General features: G+C 41.5%; 1 protein-coding gene across 1 annotated transcript; it reads right to left on the bottom strand.

Annotated features, from left to right (window-relative positions):
- Positions 1-611: 611 nt before the first annotated feature.
- LOC146462358 (galanin receptor type 1-like) lies at positions 612-14,854 on the bottom strand. Its single transcript, XM_085085848.1, has 3 exons — positions 14,621-14,854; positions 4,225-4,457; positions 612-1,961 (listed from the first exon to the last, which is right to left on the bottom strand). Exons 1-3 carry the CDS (start codon positions 14,691-14,693, stop codon positions 1,110-1,112), a joined length of 1,158 nt encoding a protein of 385 aa, XP_084941974.1. The 5' UTR covers positions 14,694-14,854; the 3' UTR covers positions 612-1,109.
- Positions 14,855-22,235: the final 7,381 nt, after the last annotated feature.

A 22,235-nucleotide genomic window follows, 5' to 3' on the forward strand; every position in this document is an offset into this window, starting at 1 on the left:
GCAAATTAAGTTTCATGTTTAAAAATCCTTCATAACTCACTCCTTACCGCACTTTTCTTCATAAACCCACCACAGTAAGTCACAAAACAGCTTCCTCGTTTGTCGTTTCACGTAAACCCGGTGCTAAATCTCTGTAATATTCATGTCGAAGGTCAAAAAGTAACTATATGTTTGCATACTTTTTCAAATAACTTTGGAAGAGGTTGTGGAGGCAATATCAATTTTTTTTAATTTAGTCTAGTTTAGCAAACAAGAGTACTTTCCTGTGGAGCAATGGCAAGACATGCTTCTTTCCCAAAGATATATTTCCGGGTAGGTAAACAATTCAGGCATGCTTTTCAGGCATGCTTTTCACCCGGCCGAAAAGACTTCCGACCCGAAAAAAACGTTTTTACATGCAGAAAATTTATAAAAAAAAAATTCAATTTTTGATAATTTTGAAAGCAAATACATTTTAAACCAAGAAACTCGTTGAGTTAGTTTGTACAAAAACAACTAGTAATATGTATAAAAGGGATACCAAAAATACTTTTCGGCCCTGAAAGCTCTTTGGTGGTTTTGAAAGACGTATGCAATGCCCGTAGGGTAGGAGGGAGGGTGGTGAGGGGGGAGGGGGCATCCAAACCTCCCCATCGCCTGAAAAGGTCCTGTCTATGAGTGATAGATTGTTAGAATGTCAGAGGTTTGGTCAAATAATTTGGTATTGCCTGGTTACTGATGTCGATTTTACCTTTTTGATTGTATCAGTCGACAACACATTTGCTAAAGCACCAGCTCTAAGAATTCTAAGGCGGGACATTTACATCCAAGTCTTGTTGATATGTACTTTACATGACGCTGAAGGAAGGAAATTAAAATAAAAATTTCTGAGCCACGCAACAGCCTTTATACTATTTACTATTATTATTATTATTAGTATTTAATCGCCAAAACAAATTTGCTTTAAAACTGATACCCCGTTTCAGTAACGCTCTAATGCATTGCACTGTGTACACCGCTGTCTAACTAACAACCAAATGTTCCAGCAACACCTATCTGATTCAATCCTGTCAAAACCAACCTTAGGGCCTGGCATTCCACCGGCCAAGCCTGACACGTATAATCTCAATTTACGATCTGGTATTTATATTTTTAACACATTTTTGGGCTTGCATTGTGAAAGTATTTGTAATACAAGCAATGTTGTTTGGGAGCCGAAAGGCTAACTCCGTTATATTCCGGTTTGCAGGGGATGGCGGATTGTCGCCTCTTGCAGCAGTTTGTTGAGATATTCTTGTTTTTCTTCCCATTATTTCAAGGAAATTTTTTTTCAAAGAATTAAAAGATTTTCCTCCAATATTGAAATAGTAAATAAATGGATTGCACATTGAGTTGGCTAAGCCTAAACCATAGGTAATAAGTCGTGCTGCGTCCATGGGGTTCGGATATTCCTTCAGATGTCTCTCCAAGATTCCATGGTAGACAGCAAACGGCAGCCAGCAAGTTACGAAGCAAATGACAACAATCAGCAACACACGAAGAACTCTTTTCCTTGATCGCTCCAAGAGTTGGGAATTTCTGATTGAAGGGTTAGATTCGGAGGTCACAGAGGCAGCAAGTCTCATATTTCTGGTCCATACAACTCTTATTACACGATAGTATGACACCATCATTATTGCTAAGGGAATTACGAAACCAAGTAAAAGTGAGGCAACCAGATAGATCTTCCTTGACAATGTATTCCCCTGCGTAGTGCTGCAGTAGTACACTGTATTGTTATTAAAATTAATAGGAATCACAACAGCTGAGTGGAATACAGGAAGGTTTTGAGTTGTACCGTACACCCAGGCAAAGAAGATTAACCAAGCTGGTTTCAGATACCATGATCTTTGGCTGCATGTGAATTCTTGCTTCACAAATGTCATGTAGCGATCGATACTTATTGCTGTCAACAGACTCACGGAAAGTACCGGACCAAGATGCTGAAGAAGAAAGAAAGTAAGGAAATAATTCAGTCAAAAGTACTAATTCATTCCACGAAATTGTAATGATATAATTCAAAGTACTCAATATTGATCAGCATGATATGATACTGTTCGTGACCGAGATGTGCCTTCGTTATGGGTATACGTTTGCACAGGCAGTAAAATAAGCTAAAGTAAATAACTATCAAAGTTACATTTAACTTTTAATCAACAGAAAACAAATGAAAAACAAACAAGCAAAAAGACATTGCTTGTTGAGTTTTACTTTATGTTTACGTTTAACTTAACTGTTTACATCCCAGTTTATTTAACTTATGAAGCTGACTGTAAGGGGTTTTTGGGGATAAGGGATAACTGGCAAAATAATTTTTTAGGGAGAAGAGATGAATGGGTTAGTTTAGGGATAATTGATAATAAGTTGGAATTCCTCGCTTAGTTATAGTGGATGTGTAGTTGGCTTCCCCAAGCTAATCTTAAATAATCCAAATAAAACATAACAGGTTAAAAATCCCAATTGGCATAATTTACTCATGCTTTTGCTGTTTTTGTTGTTGTTGTTGTTGTTTTTTTTTCTCACTTTTGTTGATGATTTACAGCATCCGTATTCACCCTCGGTCGGTTATCCGTCGTCACCTGTTCAGTAACACAAAAAATATGCTCCCATGCAGGGTTCTCCCAACTCACTCAGTAGCGAATGTGAGCGGGAACATTCAATGAACCCTACATGGCAAAATTTCGAAAAGTATCATTTCTTTGGAAAATTAAAAATGGCATAGTTAAGAAGGGAAGCTATGGATTCGTGAAATGTTCCTGAGAGATTTTGGGGAAGGTTTTAGGAGCGAAGAGCTATCCTGGAGACATGTCTAATGATAAGGAAAGTAACTGAGATCGGCTGCTTGAAAATGAAAGCGAAGAATCGAGGTTAATTGTGAAGTTAACATTAGTTGCTTAAGCAGCTTAAGGTAGAAATGCATGCATGCATTTGCTGTCCAAAACCCTGGCAAATTGCAGTGAAATTATATTTAGTATTGCTAACTTGTATTTGTTACTTAGGCGTGAGTCGCAATTTTGCATTAACGAGGTATATTTGTATTATTTTTTGCGCGCTGTTTGGTGAATGGGACGATGTTTATCCCAATGTCTGGAATTTGTCATATTTTCTAGAACTGTAATATTAGTCTATCATCATGGTTGGCTTTCACATGTTTAGCTAACTTGCATACATTTGTCAATTTGACGAAATTTTGCCAACTTTTTTCACATTTACCAAAATTGTCTAATCCGCCAACATGGTTGGCCTCCTTGTGTTTAGCTCATTTGCATTGATTTGGCAATTTGAGGAAATTTCGCCAAATTCGTCACATTCGCCAAAATCGTCAAATCCGCCAACATGACAGGCTTCCCTGTTTAGCTTATTTGCATTTATTTGTGAATTTGACAAAATCTGGCCAAATTCATCACCGTTATGACTGTGGCACGATTTCGTCTAAATTGCCAAATTCGCCATTGCCTGCATTTCTGGACATTAGTGCATTTTTGTGCTACAAAGACTGGTACTGAGGCAACAGAGGAGAAAAGAGAAGAGTTGAACATTAGAATGTGACGTCATGCATTCCACAAGTTTTAACTAGATCTGGGAGACGATCAGCCAAAAGCTAAAACTGCTCTGATTTTGTCATCTACTTACGTTCACTAACACCAAAAGCAAATTTTCCTCTGTATCCAACTGCAATGGAGAGCAAAAATTTTCAAATGAAATAGAATATACATATGAAAATTCATATGTGTAAACTGTGGAATAAAGATCAAATAAATGAAAGATTATCACCCGTTCTATACACAACTCAAGTAGTTGTGAAAATAAAGCCTGAAAGAGCATTCACTCTTGAGCGTGAATCGAAGCCATGACCTCTGCGATACCTGTGCAGCGATAAAACCACCTGAGCGTCTAACCCAACTGGGAGCAGTTATTGAGTGGATTCTTTTTCCCAGGCTTTATTTTCACAACTAATTTAGTTGTGTATATAACTGCGGTGATCTTTCAAAATTTAAACAGAGATACTTTTAGGGAGAACAGTCTTGGTATTTTTACGGATAAGGGATAACTGTTCTCAGAATTAGAGGGACAAGGAATAGCTGAACCTCCAGCCCCCCTCCCCAACAGGGCCTCGCTTGTCACCTAACCGGACTACCGCAAAAAAATAAATTGCATATCGACTCATTTCATGACTTTAAATGCTGTATATTGTGTGTATTGTACCTGCATGAAACGCGCCAACTTGCACAGGCCACTGTCTCTTGTGTGGTACTCAGTGGGGTAGTGATAGTTAATGAAGAAGGTCAGCGGAATGCACAGCAGGCACACCATCAGATCAGAGATGGCCAAGTGAAGAAGAAACAGCTGAACAGAAGATTTCTGACCTCGCTGGCGCAAGGCTGTGACAACTGCTACCACAATGCCGTTACCAACCAGCCCAATGACGAAGATTAATCCTTAAAAGAGAATAGGATTTGTTTGAAAAAGAAAACATTTAATTTTAAGGGATACATGTGAGATAATTATTTCGTTAACAATTGTTAAAGTCCATTTACCTATTACGTTGCTAAATTACACGGTTGCTACACAAGTTCAATTTGACTTTCAGTTTCAGTGACCGACTACTTTGCGCGCTTTGGCTGATCTACTCGCACCTTCCTACTTGATATTCTTAGTTTTCGAAATTTGAAGGTGAAAGAGAGGTGGAGCACAAAAAGATAAAATCGAGGTGACAAGTATGGAAGCAGTGACAAGAATTTTGTGAAATATTTCAGTGTAAGCCGCGCGCCCGTTCGCAAGTTGAAACCGCCGGTGTTTTCTAGTTCGGCCCTCAAAATTTTCTAGACTGACGATGCCTTAAGCCGCCCAATTTTAAATAGAAAGTCATTAATGATACCACCTCTTTGTGTTGTGGAGAGGCAGCCAGGTTCGAAAGCGCAATTAAGTGCGGAGATCAAGAGGGAGGAGATATCTTCCAGAAAACTTTGTAAAATTCGGCTGGGAGACCGTCTGAATCATGCTTTTTACAGCTTCGGCACATTCCTTTTCACACAAAGGACCTACGCAGCTCTCTTGTTCCTTGATCCCCAACACAGTTCCGTTAACTTGTTGAAAGAAAGTTAACTGGGGGCCGTCATCTTCCTTGGAAGTATAAAGACTTGTAGAAAGATTCACACACATTCGGATAAAATTGCTACGTCGGAAGTGACAAAGTCAGTGTCGTTAATTTTCAATTGACTTATCAAATTTCTTGTTTAAAATGTCGACATTCAAGGTTTAAAAAGTACTTGGTATTCTTTTCCCCTTCATTAAGGATTGCACCTTTGATCCGATATTCTATTATTTTTTCGAGGTCCCTTTTTAGGGTGTTAAATTTTTCTATAACATTCTGGCTTGGAGGTTCACAACTGTTTCCGTTGTCAAGTTGTTTTCCTAATAACGCGATTGACTTCACTAGATCCTCTTCTCTGTTCATTTTTTCTGGTTATTTTGATGGTGCAAAAGAAATTGATTTCTCTCTCATGTTGAGTTTTACCATTTTACAAAGTAAGATAGGGTTGACCGTCTTATCATTTTCATATTCGCTTACAGTACTTTTTATTGTCGCCTTGATTTTACCTAGGTAGCTAGTTTCTGATAGTAACGAAGTATTCAGCTTCCAAAAGCCATTTCCTCTGGCGGTTTGAATGTAAAGATAAACTTAGAGTAATCATGAATGATCAGTTTTGAACCCTGGGATAATGTCTGCCTGAGCAATGTTGCAATATTGCTTCCAGATTTGACCAGAATTCTCCATATGTCGGACAAATCAAGGCTTTCACAGAAACCTTGAACTACTTTCAAGGCGTCCTTATTTGTTCTTGGAAGGTCACCTTTCTTGTCTTTAACTAAGTCAAGGCTAGATTAAAATCACCTCCGATTATAATTTCTTCACAGTCGGAAAGCTGGATAAGTGACTAAAAACAGCCTGAAAGAAATCTGGGTCGTCCTCGTTAAGTGGATATACATTAGCTAGAGTTAGAAGTTTACAGTTTGTTTTGATATCACATATTACGAAATGGCCATTCGAATCAACAAAAACCTTTAGAATCTTCAAGTTGAAATTGTTATTAAAAAGAATACCGACTCCCGCTTTGTTGCTGGAGCAGCAACTAAAGTGCGTTTTGTAACCCCATTCGCTAGTCCATACCTCCGTTGTGTTTTCAGTACAATGGGCCTCTTGCAGCATATACAGTATATATACGCTAACACTTTAAGAGTACGTCTTGACGCCACGATTTCTCAGACCCCGTCCACACGTATCCGGATATTTTTGAATCCGCAACAATGTTATCGGATTCAAAAGTTTCCACTCTGGAGAGCGGATTCAAAAATTTCCGGATTTGCTTGCGAATTCGCCGGATGCGTATGGACGATAGCCGTATCCGGAAAGAAAAAGTTGCGGATTCAAAAATATCCGGATACGTGTGGACGGGGCCTCAGTCAAAGTCCCCCGGTCAAAATTTGTTCACTTCGCTCATAAATGTGAATTGTTCACCATGCCACTTCATGCAACAACAACAAAGTATCGAAAGGTCAGAACAAACAGTACTGAAGTGCGTTTTGTAACCCCAAAACATTGAATTTATTTTGAAGCGCACGTGTATTGTTTGTATTTTTTTTGCATTACACAAAACGTGTCAATCCAGTTTAGGTTTCGCTGGTTTAGGGCACATTAATGTACAGTGCATATGTTTTGTTTCACGTTGCGTTTAATACGCTCTGATTTATAATTTACAAATATTGTTTCCAATTCCGCTCGATTTCTCTATAATTAAATTTGATTAAAATGTATACACTGAATGAATAGAAATACACAATAAACACCGTTTTTTCCTTATTTCCGGTCATTTGTTCTCAACTCCCGATAAACTCGAACCTTTTTCAATTTCCGTTGAAGGTTCGAGATATCAGGAGTCGACTGTATGTAACTGTTGCACGTACATGTTATTTATGCCATTCCACATTCAAGCCCTTTCTATCGCATTGTTAAATTCTTAATTCACGTCATAGAAGGTATCTGCGGAAGGGCTAACTCAGAAGTCAGTGTTGATGATAAACTGGCATCTTTTCATGGTCGACGGAAGCTTCTAATGACGGGGGTTTTCGATAAACAATTTAAAGTAAAAACAAGCGATTATATTATAATATTGACTGACGTTTCGATTACTCCATGTTACCTAATTTTGAAAGTTGCGTAAGTGCGATTATGCGGGTAGTTACATATAGAAAAACGTGCAAAAGTTTTAGTTGCATATAGTTTTTTATGATTAAAATCACAATTTGACATGAGGTAAATAGTTTTACTTTATAGAGTCAGATTGAGTTTTCAGTTTGTGTTGGGAATTGGATTTTTGCCTGACAACACAATGTTTTTCCCGATAAACTCGCGCTTAAATCACTCACTGACTCATGGCAGAATTTTAACAAATATATTTTTCTCTCACGATGTCCCTAATTCGATTACAACACACTCTTCGATTTCTAGAACAAAGATAAAGCAGATTGTACAGTGTGTTCTTTGATTGGCTTAAGTTACTAACGATGACAGGTTCGAGGCCTATCCCTTTCCGGTCAACTAAACAATCAATTCTTAACGTATTAAAAATGTTTTGATTGCGTAAACACACGATTTCCGACACCCCCCCCCCCCCCTCCCTCATTTGTCTCGAGAGAGCAAATGTCCACAAAACTTACAACTGTTGGAAAATCAGTCATGATCATCAAATAATTATTATATGTATTGTTCATTGTTCACTGTTCATTGTTCATTCTCGTTTATATCCTGAATGCGGAAACTAGCTGCCGCTGCAGCATCCCTTCTCGGCCTGTAGACTGGTGCGTCTGCGTTCAGGGTCTTCGGTGGGGTCTGGACTGATGTGTCACAGCTTAACTCAAGTGGATACAAATGCTGAATTGGGCGCTCCAGATGTGACTTCCCGGACTTTAGCTTAGCCCCACGAATAGCCCCATCACGGCCGATGATTAGATCTTCCACGACTCCCATCTTCCAGTGTGCCCGGTTCCTCTCTTCTGACTTGATGATAACGACTTCTCCCTTGGATGGATAGGTCATGTCTCCTTTGTGCTTCAGCCGATGTCTCTCCCTCAGTCCGCGAAGGTATTCTCTTGTCCAGCGTGACCAAAGTGTATCCTTGCACTTCCTCAAATACTTAGCTCTCTTCCGCAGGTCATGTTCCTCGATGCGATGAGGCTCTAACTCTGGTAGCATGTTGGGTTGACCATACAGGAAGGAACTCGGGGTCAAGATGGGTAGCTGAATGTCTTCATCCACGTAACTCAGTGGTCTGTTGTTGAGTGCCACTTCTATGTTCAATAGTACCTCTTGAAGTTCAGCCCAGGACAATAGGCCATTTCCAATACACTTGTAAAGAGCTCCCTTGACGAGTCCCACCATTCTCTCGAACTGTCCTCCCCACCACGGTGCACGACTCAAATTGAACTGCCACTTGACCCCTTGGTAGGCGAGGAAATTCTGAAACTTTTCATCTTGCATCTTTTGCTTGATCTACTGGGCGGCACCAACGAAGGTCCTTCCATTGTCTGAATACACCTTTTGCGGTCTTCCGCTTGAAGCGCTTGAAACTCGCGAGGAATTCTTTGGTTTCCAAGTTGGGCAGCAAATCCAAAAACAAAGCACGTGTTACACTACAGGCATACAGCAACACGTATGCCTTTCCTTCTGTCTTCGCGTTCTTACGGTACCTTAACGGTCCCGCGTAATCGACGCCGACGACTTGAAAGGGCGTTTGACCTTCAGTCCGATCCTTTGGGAGGTCTCCTCGAGGAGGGGATGAGAATGCTTGTGCTTGAAATCGCCGACGACCGTGCCAACTCTTCACTATTCTTTTGGTCAATCTTCTTAGGCGCGGAACCCAGTACAGCTCTCGAACCTTTGCCATGGTACTGACAACTTCCCCGTGAAGCGTTCCAAGATGAACTTGTGTTACAAGCTTCTCTGTGAAGCGCTGACTATCGGGCAAATACACTGGAAAATGCCCTTGGATTCTGCCTCGACATTCCAATACGTCGTCTTGGTTTGGTTGTAAATTCAGTTGCTAACAATCTTCTTGATAATGCTTATCCGCTGTGGCTCTCGTCTGGACTCTTCTCACCCAAAAGATTCTCGCTTTGTTAGTCTCTTCAGTGGTCAGCGGTCCCTTAAGTCTTCCTATCTTCTTTGAACGAACGTTGTGGACGAACGGCATTATCCACGCGCAGATTCTCATCGTCTTCCAGTAATTAGACTTCTCAAGAAGGGTGTCTAGCTCATCTGTAGTTACTATCGCCACAGCAAAGACTTCTTGCGTTGCTTTCACTTCTACCATTGATTCTTCTGATGCCTTGGTCACAATATTTGGAGGCCAGTACGCTTTGTTCTTCAACCACTTCGGTCCGTTGCACCAAGAGGGATGATTTAGCACTTCTCCACCACGGCTTCCAAGGACAGCAGGATTTTCTAATGTCCCTACGTGCCGCCAGGTCACTTCTGAATGTGCTTGTATTTTCTCAACTCTGTTGCTCACAAACTGCTTATATGTGCCTGGGGATCTGATCCAGTGCAGGGCAACGGTGCTGTCGAGCCAGCAATACTTTTCCATTACGGGAAATCCATCCAGGGCTGAGGCCACGTTTGCCAAGAGATTCACTGCCATATGTCCAGACACCAATTCTAGCCGAGGGATCGTCAGTCCCTTTTTGGAGAGTCTCGCTCTCGCTGCCACTAATCACTGATTGACGCCTGACTCTTGAACGACTATAGCATACACGGCCGCGGCCACGCCTTTACCACTGGCATCACCAAAGGCGTGCAACTCGATTGATTGAACGTCCTCTTGATATGCTGCTAAGGACCTCGGAACTGTAAGTTGCTCAGGAAGGCGCTCCTCCCAACGGATCCAACTCTGCATCAACTCTCTTGGTAGCTTTGCATCCCAGTTTAGCTTGGCGTCACACACGTCACGGTAGAGGAGCTTACCCCCCTACGAGATAGGAGAGGCAAGTCCCAGTGGGTCATAGATCTTCGCCACTTTGCTTAAAATTCCCCGCTTGCTAGCATCAGCCTTCTCTTGTGGAAAACTCACGCCGACAGTGTCGTTTTCTTTCTCCCATGGCAAACCAAGCAGGGTAGCTCCTTGTCTTGCGGGTACGTTTAACTGCTCCTTTGCGTACGTTCCTTCCTCGATCAAGACTGGTTCTGACGCGGCTGATTCCAACTCTTTCACATTCGAATGCCATTTATGCAACTCGAAGGTACCCTTCGCGAATACGTTCTGGGCAGCTGATTTGATTTCCTTTGTCTTTCCACTTGTTGGGCCACCACTGATAAGGTCGTCTACGTATAAGCGCTGACAATGTCTGGGTAGTCTTGTCTGCACCTCCCAACAGGTGTTGAATTACGCCTCCCAGGAGGAACGGCGATGATGTGAGACCGAAAAAGGGCTCTAGTAAACCTCAGCGTCTCCACTGTTTGACTGCTTGGGTCCTTCAACCAGTGAAATCGTAGCGCATCACGGTGTCTCCTGTCACTGCAACTGGATGAAATCGAGAACGAACTAGGACACTCCAGAGCTTGTTTTAAAGAGGTGGACCAGGATTTAAACACTCATTTAGTGAGGGTGCACTGGAGTAGGCCCGTGCTGACGTGTCATACACTACACGAAGCTTGGTGGTTTCTGCTGTGTCACGTACCACTGCTTTGTGGGGAATGTAAAATTCATGCTGCCCAGTTGCAGGTCCGCTGACTCTCTCGACTATTCCGGTCTTGATTTGCTCTTGGATCACTTGATCGTAACGCTCTATCATTCCTTGGCTGCGTAGCTTCTTAACAACGCCGGTTAACCTGCGAAGACTTCCTGCTTCGTTGCTTGGTAGAGGTGGGTGGGTCCCCTTCCATGGAAGGCCAGTTTCGTACCAACCCTCTTCGTCTCGTCTAAGTTGCTCCTTAAACTCGGAATACACTTCGTCTTGGTTACCAGTTGCACAATCCGCGAGTCCAAGTACGTCCAGTCTGCACAAGTTGTCGTAATCTACCGTTGATGTTTGAGTCAGGAACATTGGAGGCAGATCCACTTCCTTGCCTGGTGAAAAATGGTCCATCCAAACTTGTTTTTTTCGGCGATAGGCTCGTTCGCGGCTCCAATAAGAGGTGCTGTCTCAGTCTTGATCTTGGTATAGTCACACACCCCCAAGATAAGGTGCACTGGAAGGAATTCCTTCGTGTCCATGTCGTCCATCTTCACTCCCTTTAAGTGGTCGTACCTTTCCAGGACCTGTTGGTAGCGAGGGTTTCCAGAGATAAAAGCTGTTTTATGTTTACCAAGGTCACGTCCGTTTCGAGGAGGAAATCGCCCTTCAGTGAACTTATCTGGACCTTGACGATCTCTACGGGCTTAGTAGCCACTCCCATCATCATTTCGATCTGTCTTACTTCTCGCTGATGAGGACGGATCTTTAGGCGATCAAGTAATGCTGCTGAAGCGTACGAACTCCCGGCACCGGTGTCTAGCAACGCACGACACTTAACTCCCAGCACTTCCACTACTACGACCGGATAAATCACAGTTGGTCTTTCCATTGTAGTCGCTGTCATTAGCTGGTTACTAACGCTGTTGCAGATGGACGTGTGATGTCTTCTATGACAAATCTGGCACAAGGAACGGCTCTTGCAATCATCAGCTCTGTGTTCGCTTCCGGTACAATTAAAACAAAGGCGATTGTTGCTAAGTACTTTCTTGCGATTGTCGACGGTGACAACCGTTTTGCATTCAACCGATCTGTGATCTTGTTTTCCGCAATAAACGCATCCCCGATTCCTGCCATCTCTCTCCTGTTGGATTTGAAAATTCTTGTCACGCCAGGGCTTGTCACTTTGCTTTGATTGGAACGGGGTTCTTTCTGTCCATTTCCGGAGTTCATCCACTAACTTTGGGAAATTCCATTCTCGCCTCAAGAATCGCCTGTTCGCAGAAGATCTCCTCTTATCCCTGGTAGCTTGTCGATAGTCATCCGCACGTATCCATTCACCTCTCGCAGTTTTCCCATTGTTTCCAACGACTGCACGTTGAAAAGAAGCTTCTCGTAGAAATCATGGATTCTGGCTCGCTGTGTTCCACTAATTGTAGGCAAAGACATGATGTTTTCCACGTACGCGTTCACGACCTCGCTTGTTTGGCCATACTTTCTTGACAGGATGTTCTTCGCACGCTCGTATCCCTCTGATGAAAAGGGCAAGCCGTCAATTTCTGTTCGTATCTTGGGGTGTACGAGTTCCTTTAAGTAGGAGTACTTCGTCACACCAGCTATTTCTGCCTTGTCGATCTCGGTTTCAAACTGACTCCAGAACCGGGGCCAATCCGTTAAATCGCCTCAAAACTTTGTAATTACAAGCTTAGGAAGCTTGGCGGTCTTCACGGCTTGAGTCGAGGTCGGTTCCGTGGTCTTCGCTTGCTTTGTCTCCTCGATTTTCTTCTCATATGTTAATCTCATCTCCAGTTGCGTACGTTCAAACTCAAGCTGTTTTTGTCGATCTCGCTCTGCCAGCTCCTCTTCGCTTTCCTTCGCTTGCATCCTTGTCTTGTAATTCATTTGAACTAGTCTATCCGATAAATGCGTGATCTCCTCGTCAGCAGTTTCTTGTTGTGCTTCAACTCCGGCGCTCCATTCTGTTAGCTCGTCAACCTGAACGCCACTCTCCAGTTTCGCTTGTTCGATTTTCGTTTTTACACTTTCGACCTTCTTAACGATTGCTCGCAAAACATCCCGATGCCGTTCTATTCCTTCCCTGTTCGCTTTCTCGACGATTGCTTTGGTCTTCCCTTGAGTAAACTTTAGTAGTTTTAGTTGCACGTCCAACTCCGAGGTCAACGCCTCCATCGTTGTCACGGTGTTGTTTGAGCTTCTTGGCTGATTTTCTCTTTATGTTTCGTTGTTTTCCGCTCATTGTCCCGTCGGAGGTGCCACTTTGTGTTGGGAATTGGATTTTTGCCTGACAACACAATGTTTTTCCCGATAAACTCGCGCTTAAATCACTCACTGAATCACGATAGAATTTTAACAAATATATTTTTTTCTCACGATGTCCCTAATTCGATTACAACACACTCTTCGATTTCTAGGACAAAGATAAAGCAGATTGTACAATGTGTTCTTTGATTGGCTGAAGTTACTAAAGATGACAGGTTCGAGGCCTATCCCTTTCCGGTCAACTAAACAATCAATTCTTAACGTATTAAAAATGTTTTGATTGCGCAAACACACGATTTCCGACATGGGTTTCTTGTCTCTAATGAAAAAGCATTTCGTAGATTAGATAATCAAGCTCTCCACGCCATTTCTTTAGAATGGTGAATTGTTCGCGCTGATTATAAATCGTTTGATTTTGTATATATGTCCCGTAAGTGTTTCCATAGTCTCCATTAACTATGGTGTTTCCCAATAGCAGAATGCTTGTGTTCATTAATGTACTGAAAAAGGTGTCGGCGTGTAGCCCACATAATCTGCATCACACAAACAATCCATTATGATTAATGAGAGGTGTCTTCGCTTCTGTCACTTTGATCTCATCAGCAACTGAATTTTCTTGCTTGTAACACTGGGTGTAGCTCACTGTTGATTTTCTTTCCAAGATCGGAGAGCTGTCTTCGTACAACGTCGGCTGACGTTCAACATTATTATCAACTTAAGCTTATCGCTAAATCAGTAAACAGCACCACAGTGATATCATGAATAAGACTGTTGTATGGACCGTACACAAACAAAATTATGTACTTCTAATGCTAGGTGTATACCGATCAAAATCAGCAGCAACTATTTCATTAAAACGGTTCATGTAGAAAAGTTTCAGTCCCTTTTTAACAGTTCGCCGACTCCAGTAAACGTTCATTTCGAATTCGGTTCTGGATAAAAATAACTTTCTTTTTCCATTTGTTGCCTACTTTCAGTTCATTACGAAAATCACGCATTATATCAAAGCCCATCAACAAATTTTATCGGCTCCGAAAAGTGTGTGAGTTTATTTGTCGATAGGCTGTGAAGCAGAATAAAGAATTCAGTCACCGTCTTCAAGAAATCTTATACACAGCTCGTCTTAGCGGATTAAACGGAATAAACATCAGGTTAGTACCACAAATTTTGACCTTACTAAATAATTTCCTTTGAACCTGCGGTTCCAAACCTCAGGCTCTTCCGCACATTTGTGTTGTAGTTTAGAGTTTTTAATTCTCACCGGCTTAAAATCACGGAACGCATAGTTCTGCTAGCAGAGAATCTTTCGTTGTGTTTGTTGACTCTTTAGTACTCAAAAATTGCTTGCTGATGGTTTTCAGTTATTCAAACAAGCTGATCTGCTTCGTTGAACACTCAGCCAACATGACATTTACATAACGACAGTGTCCGCTACGAATCATTTGTTAGGTCAGATACACTAACTTTGAGGTTGTATAGCAAATGTTGCGTATTACTGAGTCGTGTGCGTTGGGCTTTAGAATTCGCGCGGAACACTGGTTAAAGTTTTCAACCTGTTATTGGAACACATTGTCCATATCTAGCTGTCACTTACCAAACAACGCTAGAGCAATGACAAATGCATTACTCTGAACATCCCATGTGGTTTTCTGTACCAATTGTTGCATATTGCCAGCTACTCTCGGTTTGACTCCCGCAAGTGATGAATTAACGCCGCGTTTAAATTTCACCAAAAGTGGAACTTGCAGAGGTTCCTGGACTCTTTCAAAATTGATGATCAGCTTTCAACAGATGTTCAGTTACGTGATTTCGGTATTTTTGTTTTATTAGACTGACGTCATAAAACGGCCTACACCGATTGTGACGACCGGATTCTGCTTTGCATGTCATAACTTCTTTAAGGGAAGTGGTTAACACGATTATACTCAAACAGGACCCACCAAACCACAAAATAGATGGTGGTCTCTGCCTGCACCCCGCTTCCTTAACCTCAAAAGAACATGTTTTTATAGCATAGCCACCCCTCTATCCAGCAGTGAAAAATGACAATGAGATTCAAACCTCACTTTTCTTGCTATTTAGCAATGCTGAATCTTGCTAGCTAAATATTTCTTTTTCAATTCAAATTTTAAAGCCAATAACATTTTGTTGGTAATGTTCATGAGATAGGTGGTTTCTTCGATAACCCCCTAGCCCTGACAAGGTGGGTCCTCTTCGAACAAACTTGTTATGAACAGTTCCTAAAGTTGTATTCATTGTCTTAGAAACTGTTTTTCGTCTATTAAAATTGGAATTATTTGGTAAGCTTTGCAACACATTTCCACAAAGACGTTACACACTACACTTGATGTTAGCCGCTACGCAGGTTTAACCGAACGGTTAATTCAGTTATATTAACTAGGAATACGTGACTCGCAAAACCTCGCGAAGCTGGGGCAGGGTGGAAAGCCCTCTTTCGTGTTGTAGCATCAGATGAGGAGATTAAAAGGTTTCTGAACATAGCAACTATTTTGATGAGCATGGTCGTTTCGTAGTTCCACAGGCTAGTTTGCGGTTAAAAATCTATTTCTGACGCGATGAAATGTACAACGGGCGTGCAGCGCTGTCGTGTTCGATGAATTTATTTCCCACGGAAAATTATTTTACCGCGGCCACAAAACGTGTAATTTCTTCAATGCAATCTTACAAAAAAAAAGATTTCTAAAAGAAAGGGAAAAGATTCTGGACAGATAGTTCTGTATCCAGTGAATATTGATGAACATTGCAGTTGAAATTTGATCATGCACGCATATTTTTTCCGATGTATGCAAATTTTTTGCAAACGACGCTAGACAGTCTGACGTCATTCATACTTTGTTTTTCACCGTTGCTAGGCAACATTGCGGACACCTTCAACTAAATATATATACAAACATACATACATATATATAAATATATTTTTCGCTCGAATTCGCGCGGCTTAGCTCCACTCGGGCCGGCTTGGCCCGACAAATTTATTAACCTCGCTACGCTCGGGCCTTCGGCCCTTGCTTCGCGAGGAATAATGTTTTTTTTTTGGGTCTCCAAACGAGTTGAACCGTAAACTGACAAACAATAGTTGACTTGCTACGTTACGTAATTAATGCACTGTTGCCGTTTATTTTGTTCTATTCTCGCCCACACGGAATCATGTTATTTTTTATGTGGACCTTCATAAGTTTCTAGATCCCTGAGTTATGACTTCCTATGTGATATGTTTAATTTGCTGCGATGAATGCAAATAAAAACTGTGAGACGCAACGAGGCAAAATTCAAAATAACTTGACCGGCATTTAATTGCCATCACACACAGAAATGTGTGAATTCAAGAGTGTGTAAATGACTCCCCAAAAGTCACTATCAAATTCTCCAAACCAGAGAGAGCCCGCTGCAAATTTTTAAAAACTTAAATTGGCCGAGACAGAAGGTTAAAGGAGGGTCTGGATGGGGGTGCCTCGAAAACACTAAACACTAATATTTTTCCTTTTATAACATCAAACAGTTAAATTTTAGGCCCTTAAACATCTGACACTAAAAAATTCACTGTAACACTAAATTTGATTCAAATGTAAGCGGAAATTGCTTAAAAACACTCGATATGGAATAATATCTACAATTAATTTGCATACTGTGTCATTTTCATAACAATTTTGTGTTTGTTCATTGTTTATGTTTCTATCATGGAAAATCATGGAAGTCTTTTTCTCAGCAGAAGGGTACATTATGCTCGACAATGAAAATTTTCCTCTGTCGTTATTACACTTTTGTTATCTTTCATTTCAATTTTTTTATCCCTACTTTTTATCCCTACACCCGCGACTAACGAAAAACAAATGCAACTGCAACTTTTGCGTGACTTTGAGAATTTCGCGAGAAGAATGAGACTAAGATATATTTTTCACGGGCAGGATAAAGAACCACATCCGTTCCACGTCAAACCGACAATACAACGGTCAGTTGCCCTAGAGAGTTGCCTTCTCTATGAAACTTTTATTGATCTTTAGTGCTTGAAATCACTGTTCTAACATCTTTTAACACTTAACAGTTAACTTTTTTAAAACGCTAAACATTAAAATTTTACAAATTTTAACACTAAACATTAAAATAAAACGCCAAATAACACTTAACACTAAACCCCATCCAGACCCTCTTAAAGGTAGCAGGAATGTAGGGTAGAAGTATAATAGGCCTTAGCGCAACTCCGTGAGCCATGAGTATATAACCATTCCACTCAAAATATTGCGCCGATCAAATCGAAACTTCAACATCCCCCCCCCTCCGGGCAATCCCCGGGCATTTGACTATTTTCTGTGCCCGGGAGTGGGGAATTTGACGGGTAAGGCCTTCGCGGGGATGGGGAATTTGACCTTGCCTGGGTGGGGTGGGGAAAATTGAACCAGAAGTGTCAGGTTTCAAATCGCTTTTTTTTGGGGGGGGGGGGGGGGGGGGCGCCGAAGTCGCTAACAGCTATAAACACGTGTTTGGACGAGATGGAAGAGTTTAAAGGAAGAGATACAGCATTACAAAAAAAAAAGCTTACAAAAATTTGTCTTCAAAAGTGAGAGTGCTTAAATATTAATTATTTTTATAGATTGTATATAAACGATGTAGACTTTTTATACAATGAGTCAAGTCAAGCTGCGGCTTTGTCCCGCAGTGAATAGTGAAAGAAATAAACACTGTCGAATGAAAAACCGCTTTGGCTTAAATTGCAGAATATCCTGCCACTCGAACAACATTCTACGTAGCCGGCCAACTAATTAATATGTATTTCTAGTTCTTTAAACGATGTAGTTTTTTATGCAATGAGTCAAGCTGCGCCTTTCTCCCGCATTTGTGTCTGCAGAGGTTTTTTAGAATAGCCATAAAACAGCAAAAAAAAAACATTGTCGAATGAAAAACCGCCGCTTTGGCTTAAACTGCAGAATACACTGCCACTCGAACAGTCTACGTAGCCGGCTAACTCATTTTAACAACTTTTGCCGTGTTTCGGAGTTAAAACAGCTTACACTTGCTGATTGACATTGTCCTGCTTTTAAATAAATTCAATTTCCAATCATTAGTTTCAATGTTAAAGTTGTGGTTTTTGTAGTAACTCATGACAGGAGCCGACAACGATTGTTCTTTAGGAGGGGCATTTGACAGACAAATCCGACGATAAGGTGAGGCATTTGAACACCATTTTGGCCCGAGGGGGCGGGAATTTGAATGATCCAATCTTCAAAAGTTCAAATGCCCGGGTTTTGCCCGGGGGAGGGGGGGGGGGGGATGTTGAAGTTTCGAGTTGACCGGCGCATATGTTTTATGTCAATCTTCAATACCAATAAGTGCAGCTAAGTGATATTGCGCTTATACCAAGCGAGGTCAAAGGGCTAACCTAGACGTTCACTAGCAGACCCTAGTAGAGAAACGACGCCGTTTTGCTCACTCTTCTGCTCGATATAATGAATATACAAGTGAAGCTTGGAACAAAACAGATTCATTTCTCCAAACCCGATGGGTAGATTTCCAAACTCATCTCTACCCTCCTGTCAATAAAGAAAATGGCATTCTCTTGATGGGCCATTTCGCAAACTTTCATGAATGTATTGTCCATGGTCTTCTACGAATAAGGTGAGCAACACGCACGAAGGTTGTGCTCTTTATTTAGCTTTCATTGTAGTATGCTGTTTTGTAATTTTATTCAACCTATAATTTCTCTTGTATTTTGGTCGATAGTGTTCATAGTAAAATATAGAAATATTCCTTGTAATTTCTATATTGCTCTCCTTACTTTGTTTCTTCAAGACTTTGTTTCTCCCCTATTCCGTCAGAGTTATCACTTAAATCATTTTCCACTAGCTTTTGAAAAACGTTTTTGTAATCAACTGAAACTGTTTTGTAAATTTTACCAAATGGACATATATACATAATGAAGCTCTGACTATAGCTGACACATCTTGTTCCGCTACCTCGACCGATGTTAAGTGTTAGCCGAGATGATGATGATGATGGTTTATTTAAATTACACATAATAGCATATAAAATGAAATACAATGTGTTTACAATTAATAAGATAATATATTACAATTGTTCGTAGGGACGGGGATTACAAGAAGTCAATATAAAAAGCTATTTACAATTCCATTTACTATAAGATGCTAAGGAAATAATGAATTAATAATCATATGTGATTCTACGATGTTTTCGCCATTGCAGGAAAAAAAACTCATTCCGAAACGATTTTTTCTATACTTGAAATGGCTATAACTGGCATTGTTCCTAAGATTGTAGGAGTGGCACTCAGAACGCATGTTAGGGAGCAGGCAGTGCAGCTTGCAGTCCGGGTTATCCTTAATTTTCTGCCAAACTCTCTGACACAGGTGCACACGACGATCCTCTAAGCTGGTTATGTTGGCTTGGGCGATAGCAAGAGGGTACTCAAGGCCGGGGAACGCTATTCGCAAGGCCCTCTTCTGAACAGCTTCTAATTGATCGATTAGGAAGCGCGGGAGAGAAGTAGCCCATACAACTGATGAATACTCCAGAATCGAGCGGATTAGCGCTATGTAGACGGTGACTAGGTCCACGGGGGGTACCCCAGCACGCTTCAAGACCCAGAGGATATGTAAGCGTTTGGAAGCTTTAGAAACAATTTCGTTAATGTTATCATTCCATTTCAAGGTGTCGGACAATGTCAGGCCAAGCACTTTGTAAGATTTCACTGACTTGGAGATCACCGGAGGAGCGGGCTTGGTACTGAGAGGACATATTGTCATGATCTTGCATTTTTTAGGGTTAAGGTTCATGTTGTTCTGTAGGGCCCATTGCGAAATGCAGTCGATGTCACTTTGCAAAGATGACGTCTCCCCCAAGCTGACGGTTTCTGATATTGTGACGTCATCAACATACTTCCAATGGTTAGAGTGGAGCGGGGAGCAAGTAGCCAGATCATTGATCATTATCAAGAATAGAATTGGACCCAATTTAGTGCCCTGGGGGACACCAGCATGGGCGGGCAACCACTCTGAAATAGAGTCCAAGAGCTTTACAGCCTGGCGACGACCGCTAAGGAAACTGCATATCCATGAGATTAACCACCCTCTTACACCCAGCTGGATTAGCTTGGTTACCAGGATGGTATGGTCGATGTGATCAAATGCCTTACTGAAATCAAGGAAGCACACTCGAAGGAATTTACCAGGACTATCCAGGGACGATAGCCAGTTGTGCAGCATATCCAAGAGACAGTAAGTGGTGGAGGTGCCCTTGAGGCTGCGGAACTGTTTGGAATCGATCACGTGTTTAACGTCGTCAATTAGTCACTCAACAGAAAAATCTTCTAGCACCTTGGACAGTACTGCAGTCAGGGCGATAGGTCTTAAATCGCAGTCCCCTATGACAGGCTTAACCTTAGGGATAGGAGTAAGGCAAGAATCCTTCCACTGGGTTGGAAACACGCCCGATGACACTGAGCGATCGAGGGCAGTTTAACCAGAAAAGCTTAATAGTCGATACTCTTGACAGAATTATACTTATTTATTGATCGAAATCGTGAAAACGAAAGAACTTTCATGGCTGAGGTTGATTGAAACTGGCAGGAAAGGGTATATTTGCGAGGATAATCTTGTCTAACGATATCGTCCAATCATACAACATTTGCGGACAGATAATATCTTAAAACCTCCAAAAATGTAAGCGGTGTCTGGGGCGGAAATTACAAGTTTGTAAAAAAATGATTCTTGTGCGATGATTATTCATGCCTAATGTTCCTTGGCGTGACGGCACACATCTTGTGATACCTGGCATGGCGGCTGAGTTGCAATTACATTACCTAGCCATCGCCATGGCGATTCGTAGGTTCTAAAAATATAAATTAACATCATTCAAGATATGATATGCCTAGTAGGCGGCTTAAAGTTATTAAACGCTCCACCAAATAATACCCTTATGTCCGCTGTTAGACTGTTCACAGTCCTCCTATTTTTCCGTAAAATTCTCGAGACTCGCACGCTTCGATGGAGCTGCCGCTTTCTTGGTTTGTAAAAGCGAGCGCGATCTGGGGAGAGTGTCTAAACTACCGAGGGGAGCGGGAGTGGGGGTCAGTTGACACTCTCCCCAGATTGCGCTCGCTTTTACAAACCAGGATGGCGGTAGCTCCATCGAAGCGTACCAGTCTCGAGAATCCCACGGAAATATAGGGGGACTGCAAACAGTCTAGTCGCCTGTTGGCCACGGATTCTTTTCAATAACGAAACAGGCTACTTCGCGTTTGCCGTCTAGGTGAGAACTACGTGAGTATTTCTTTCTTTTTTTTTCCCTATAAATATAAGTAGTTAATTGTTGAAAACAAGTACCCCAATAATTTTCCCAGCAACTCATACTAGGGCAAATTAAGTTTCATGTTTAAAAATCCTTCATAACTCACTCCTTACCGCACTTTTCTTCATAAACCCACCACAGTAAGTCACAAAACAGCTTCCTCGAAACTCGCAAAATCAAAGCTTAAGTCAAAAGGTTCACGCTATTTTAATTGAAACGTGAAACGGGAAGTTAACGTTTGCCGTTTCACGTAAACCCGGTGCTAAATATCTGTAATGTTTATGTCGAAGGTCAAAATTAAGTAACTATATGTTTGCATACTTTTTCAAATAACTTTGGAAGAGGTTGTGGAGGCAGTATCAATTTTTTTTTAATTTAGTCTAGTTTAGCAAACAAGAGTACTTTCCTGTGGAGCAATGAAAAGACATGGTTCTTTCCCGAAGATATATTTCCGGGTAAGTAAACAATTCAGGCATGCTTTTCAGGCATGCTTTTCTCCCGGCCGAAAAGACTTCCGACCCGAAAAAAACGTTTTTACATGCACAAAATTCGTTTTTGATAATTTTGAAAGCAAATACATTTTAAACCAAGAAACTCGTTGAGTTAGTTTGTACAAAAACAACTAGTAATATGTATAAAAGGGATACCAAAAATACTTCTCGGCCCTGAAAGCTCTTCGGTGGCTTTGGTCCGGGTATTGCATACCCGTAGGGTATGCAATACCCGTAGGGTAGGAGGGAGGGTGGTGAGGGGGAAGGGGGAGGGGGCGTCCAAACCTGAAAAGGTCCTGTCTATGAGTGATAGATTGTTAGAATGTCAGAGGTTTGGTCAAATAATTTGGTATTGCCTGGTTACTGATGTCGATTTTACCTTTTTGATTGTATCAGTCG

This window comes from Pavona decussata, unplaced genomic scaffold, assembly GCF_977016875.1.
Source record: "Pavona decussata unplaced genomic scaffold, jaPavDecu1.1 SCAFFOLD_190, whole genome shotgun sequence".
Classification (NCBI taxonomy): Eukaryota; Metazoa; Cnidaria; class Anthozoa; order Scleractinia; family Agariciidae; genus Pavona; species Pavona decussata.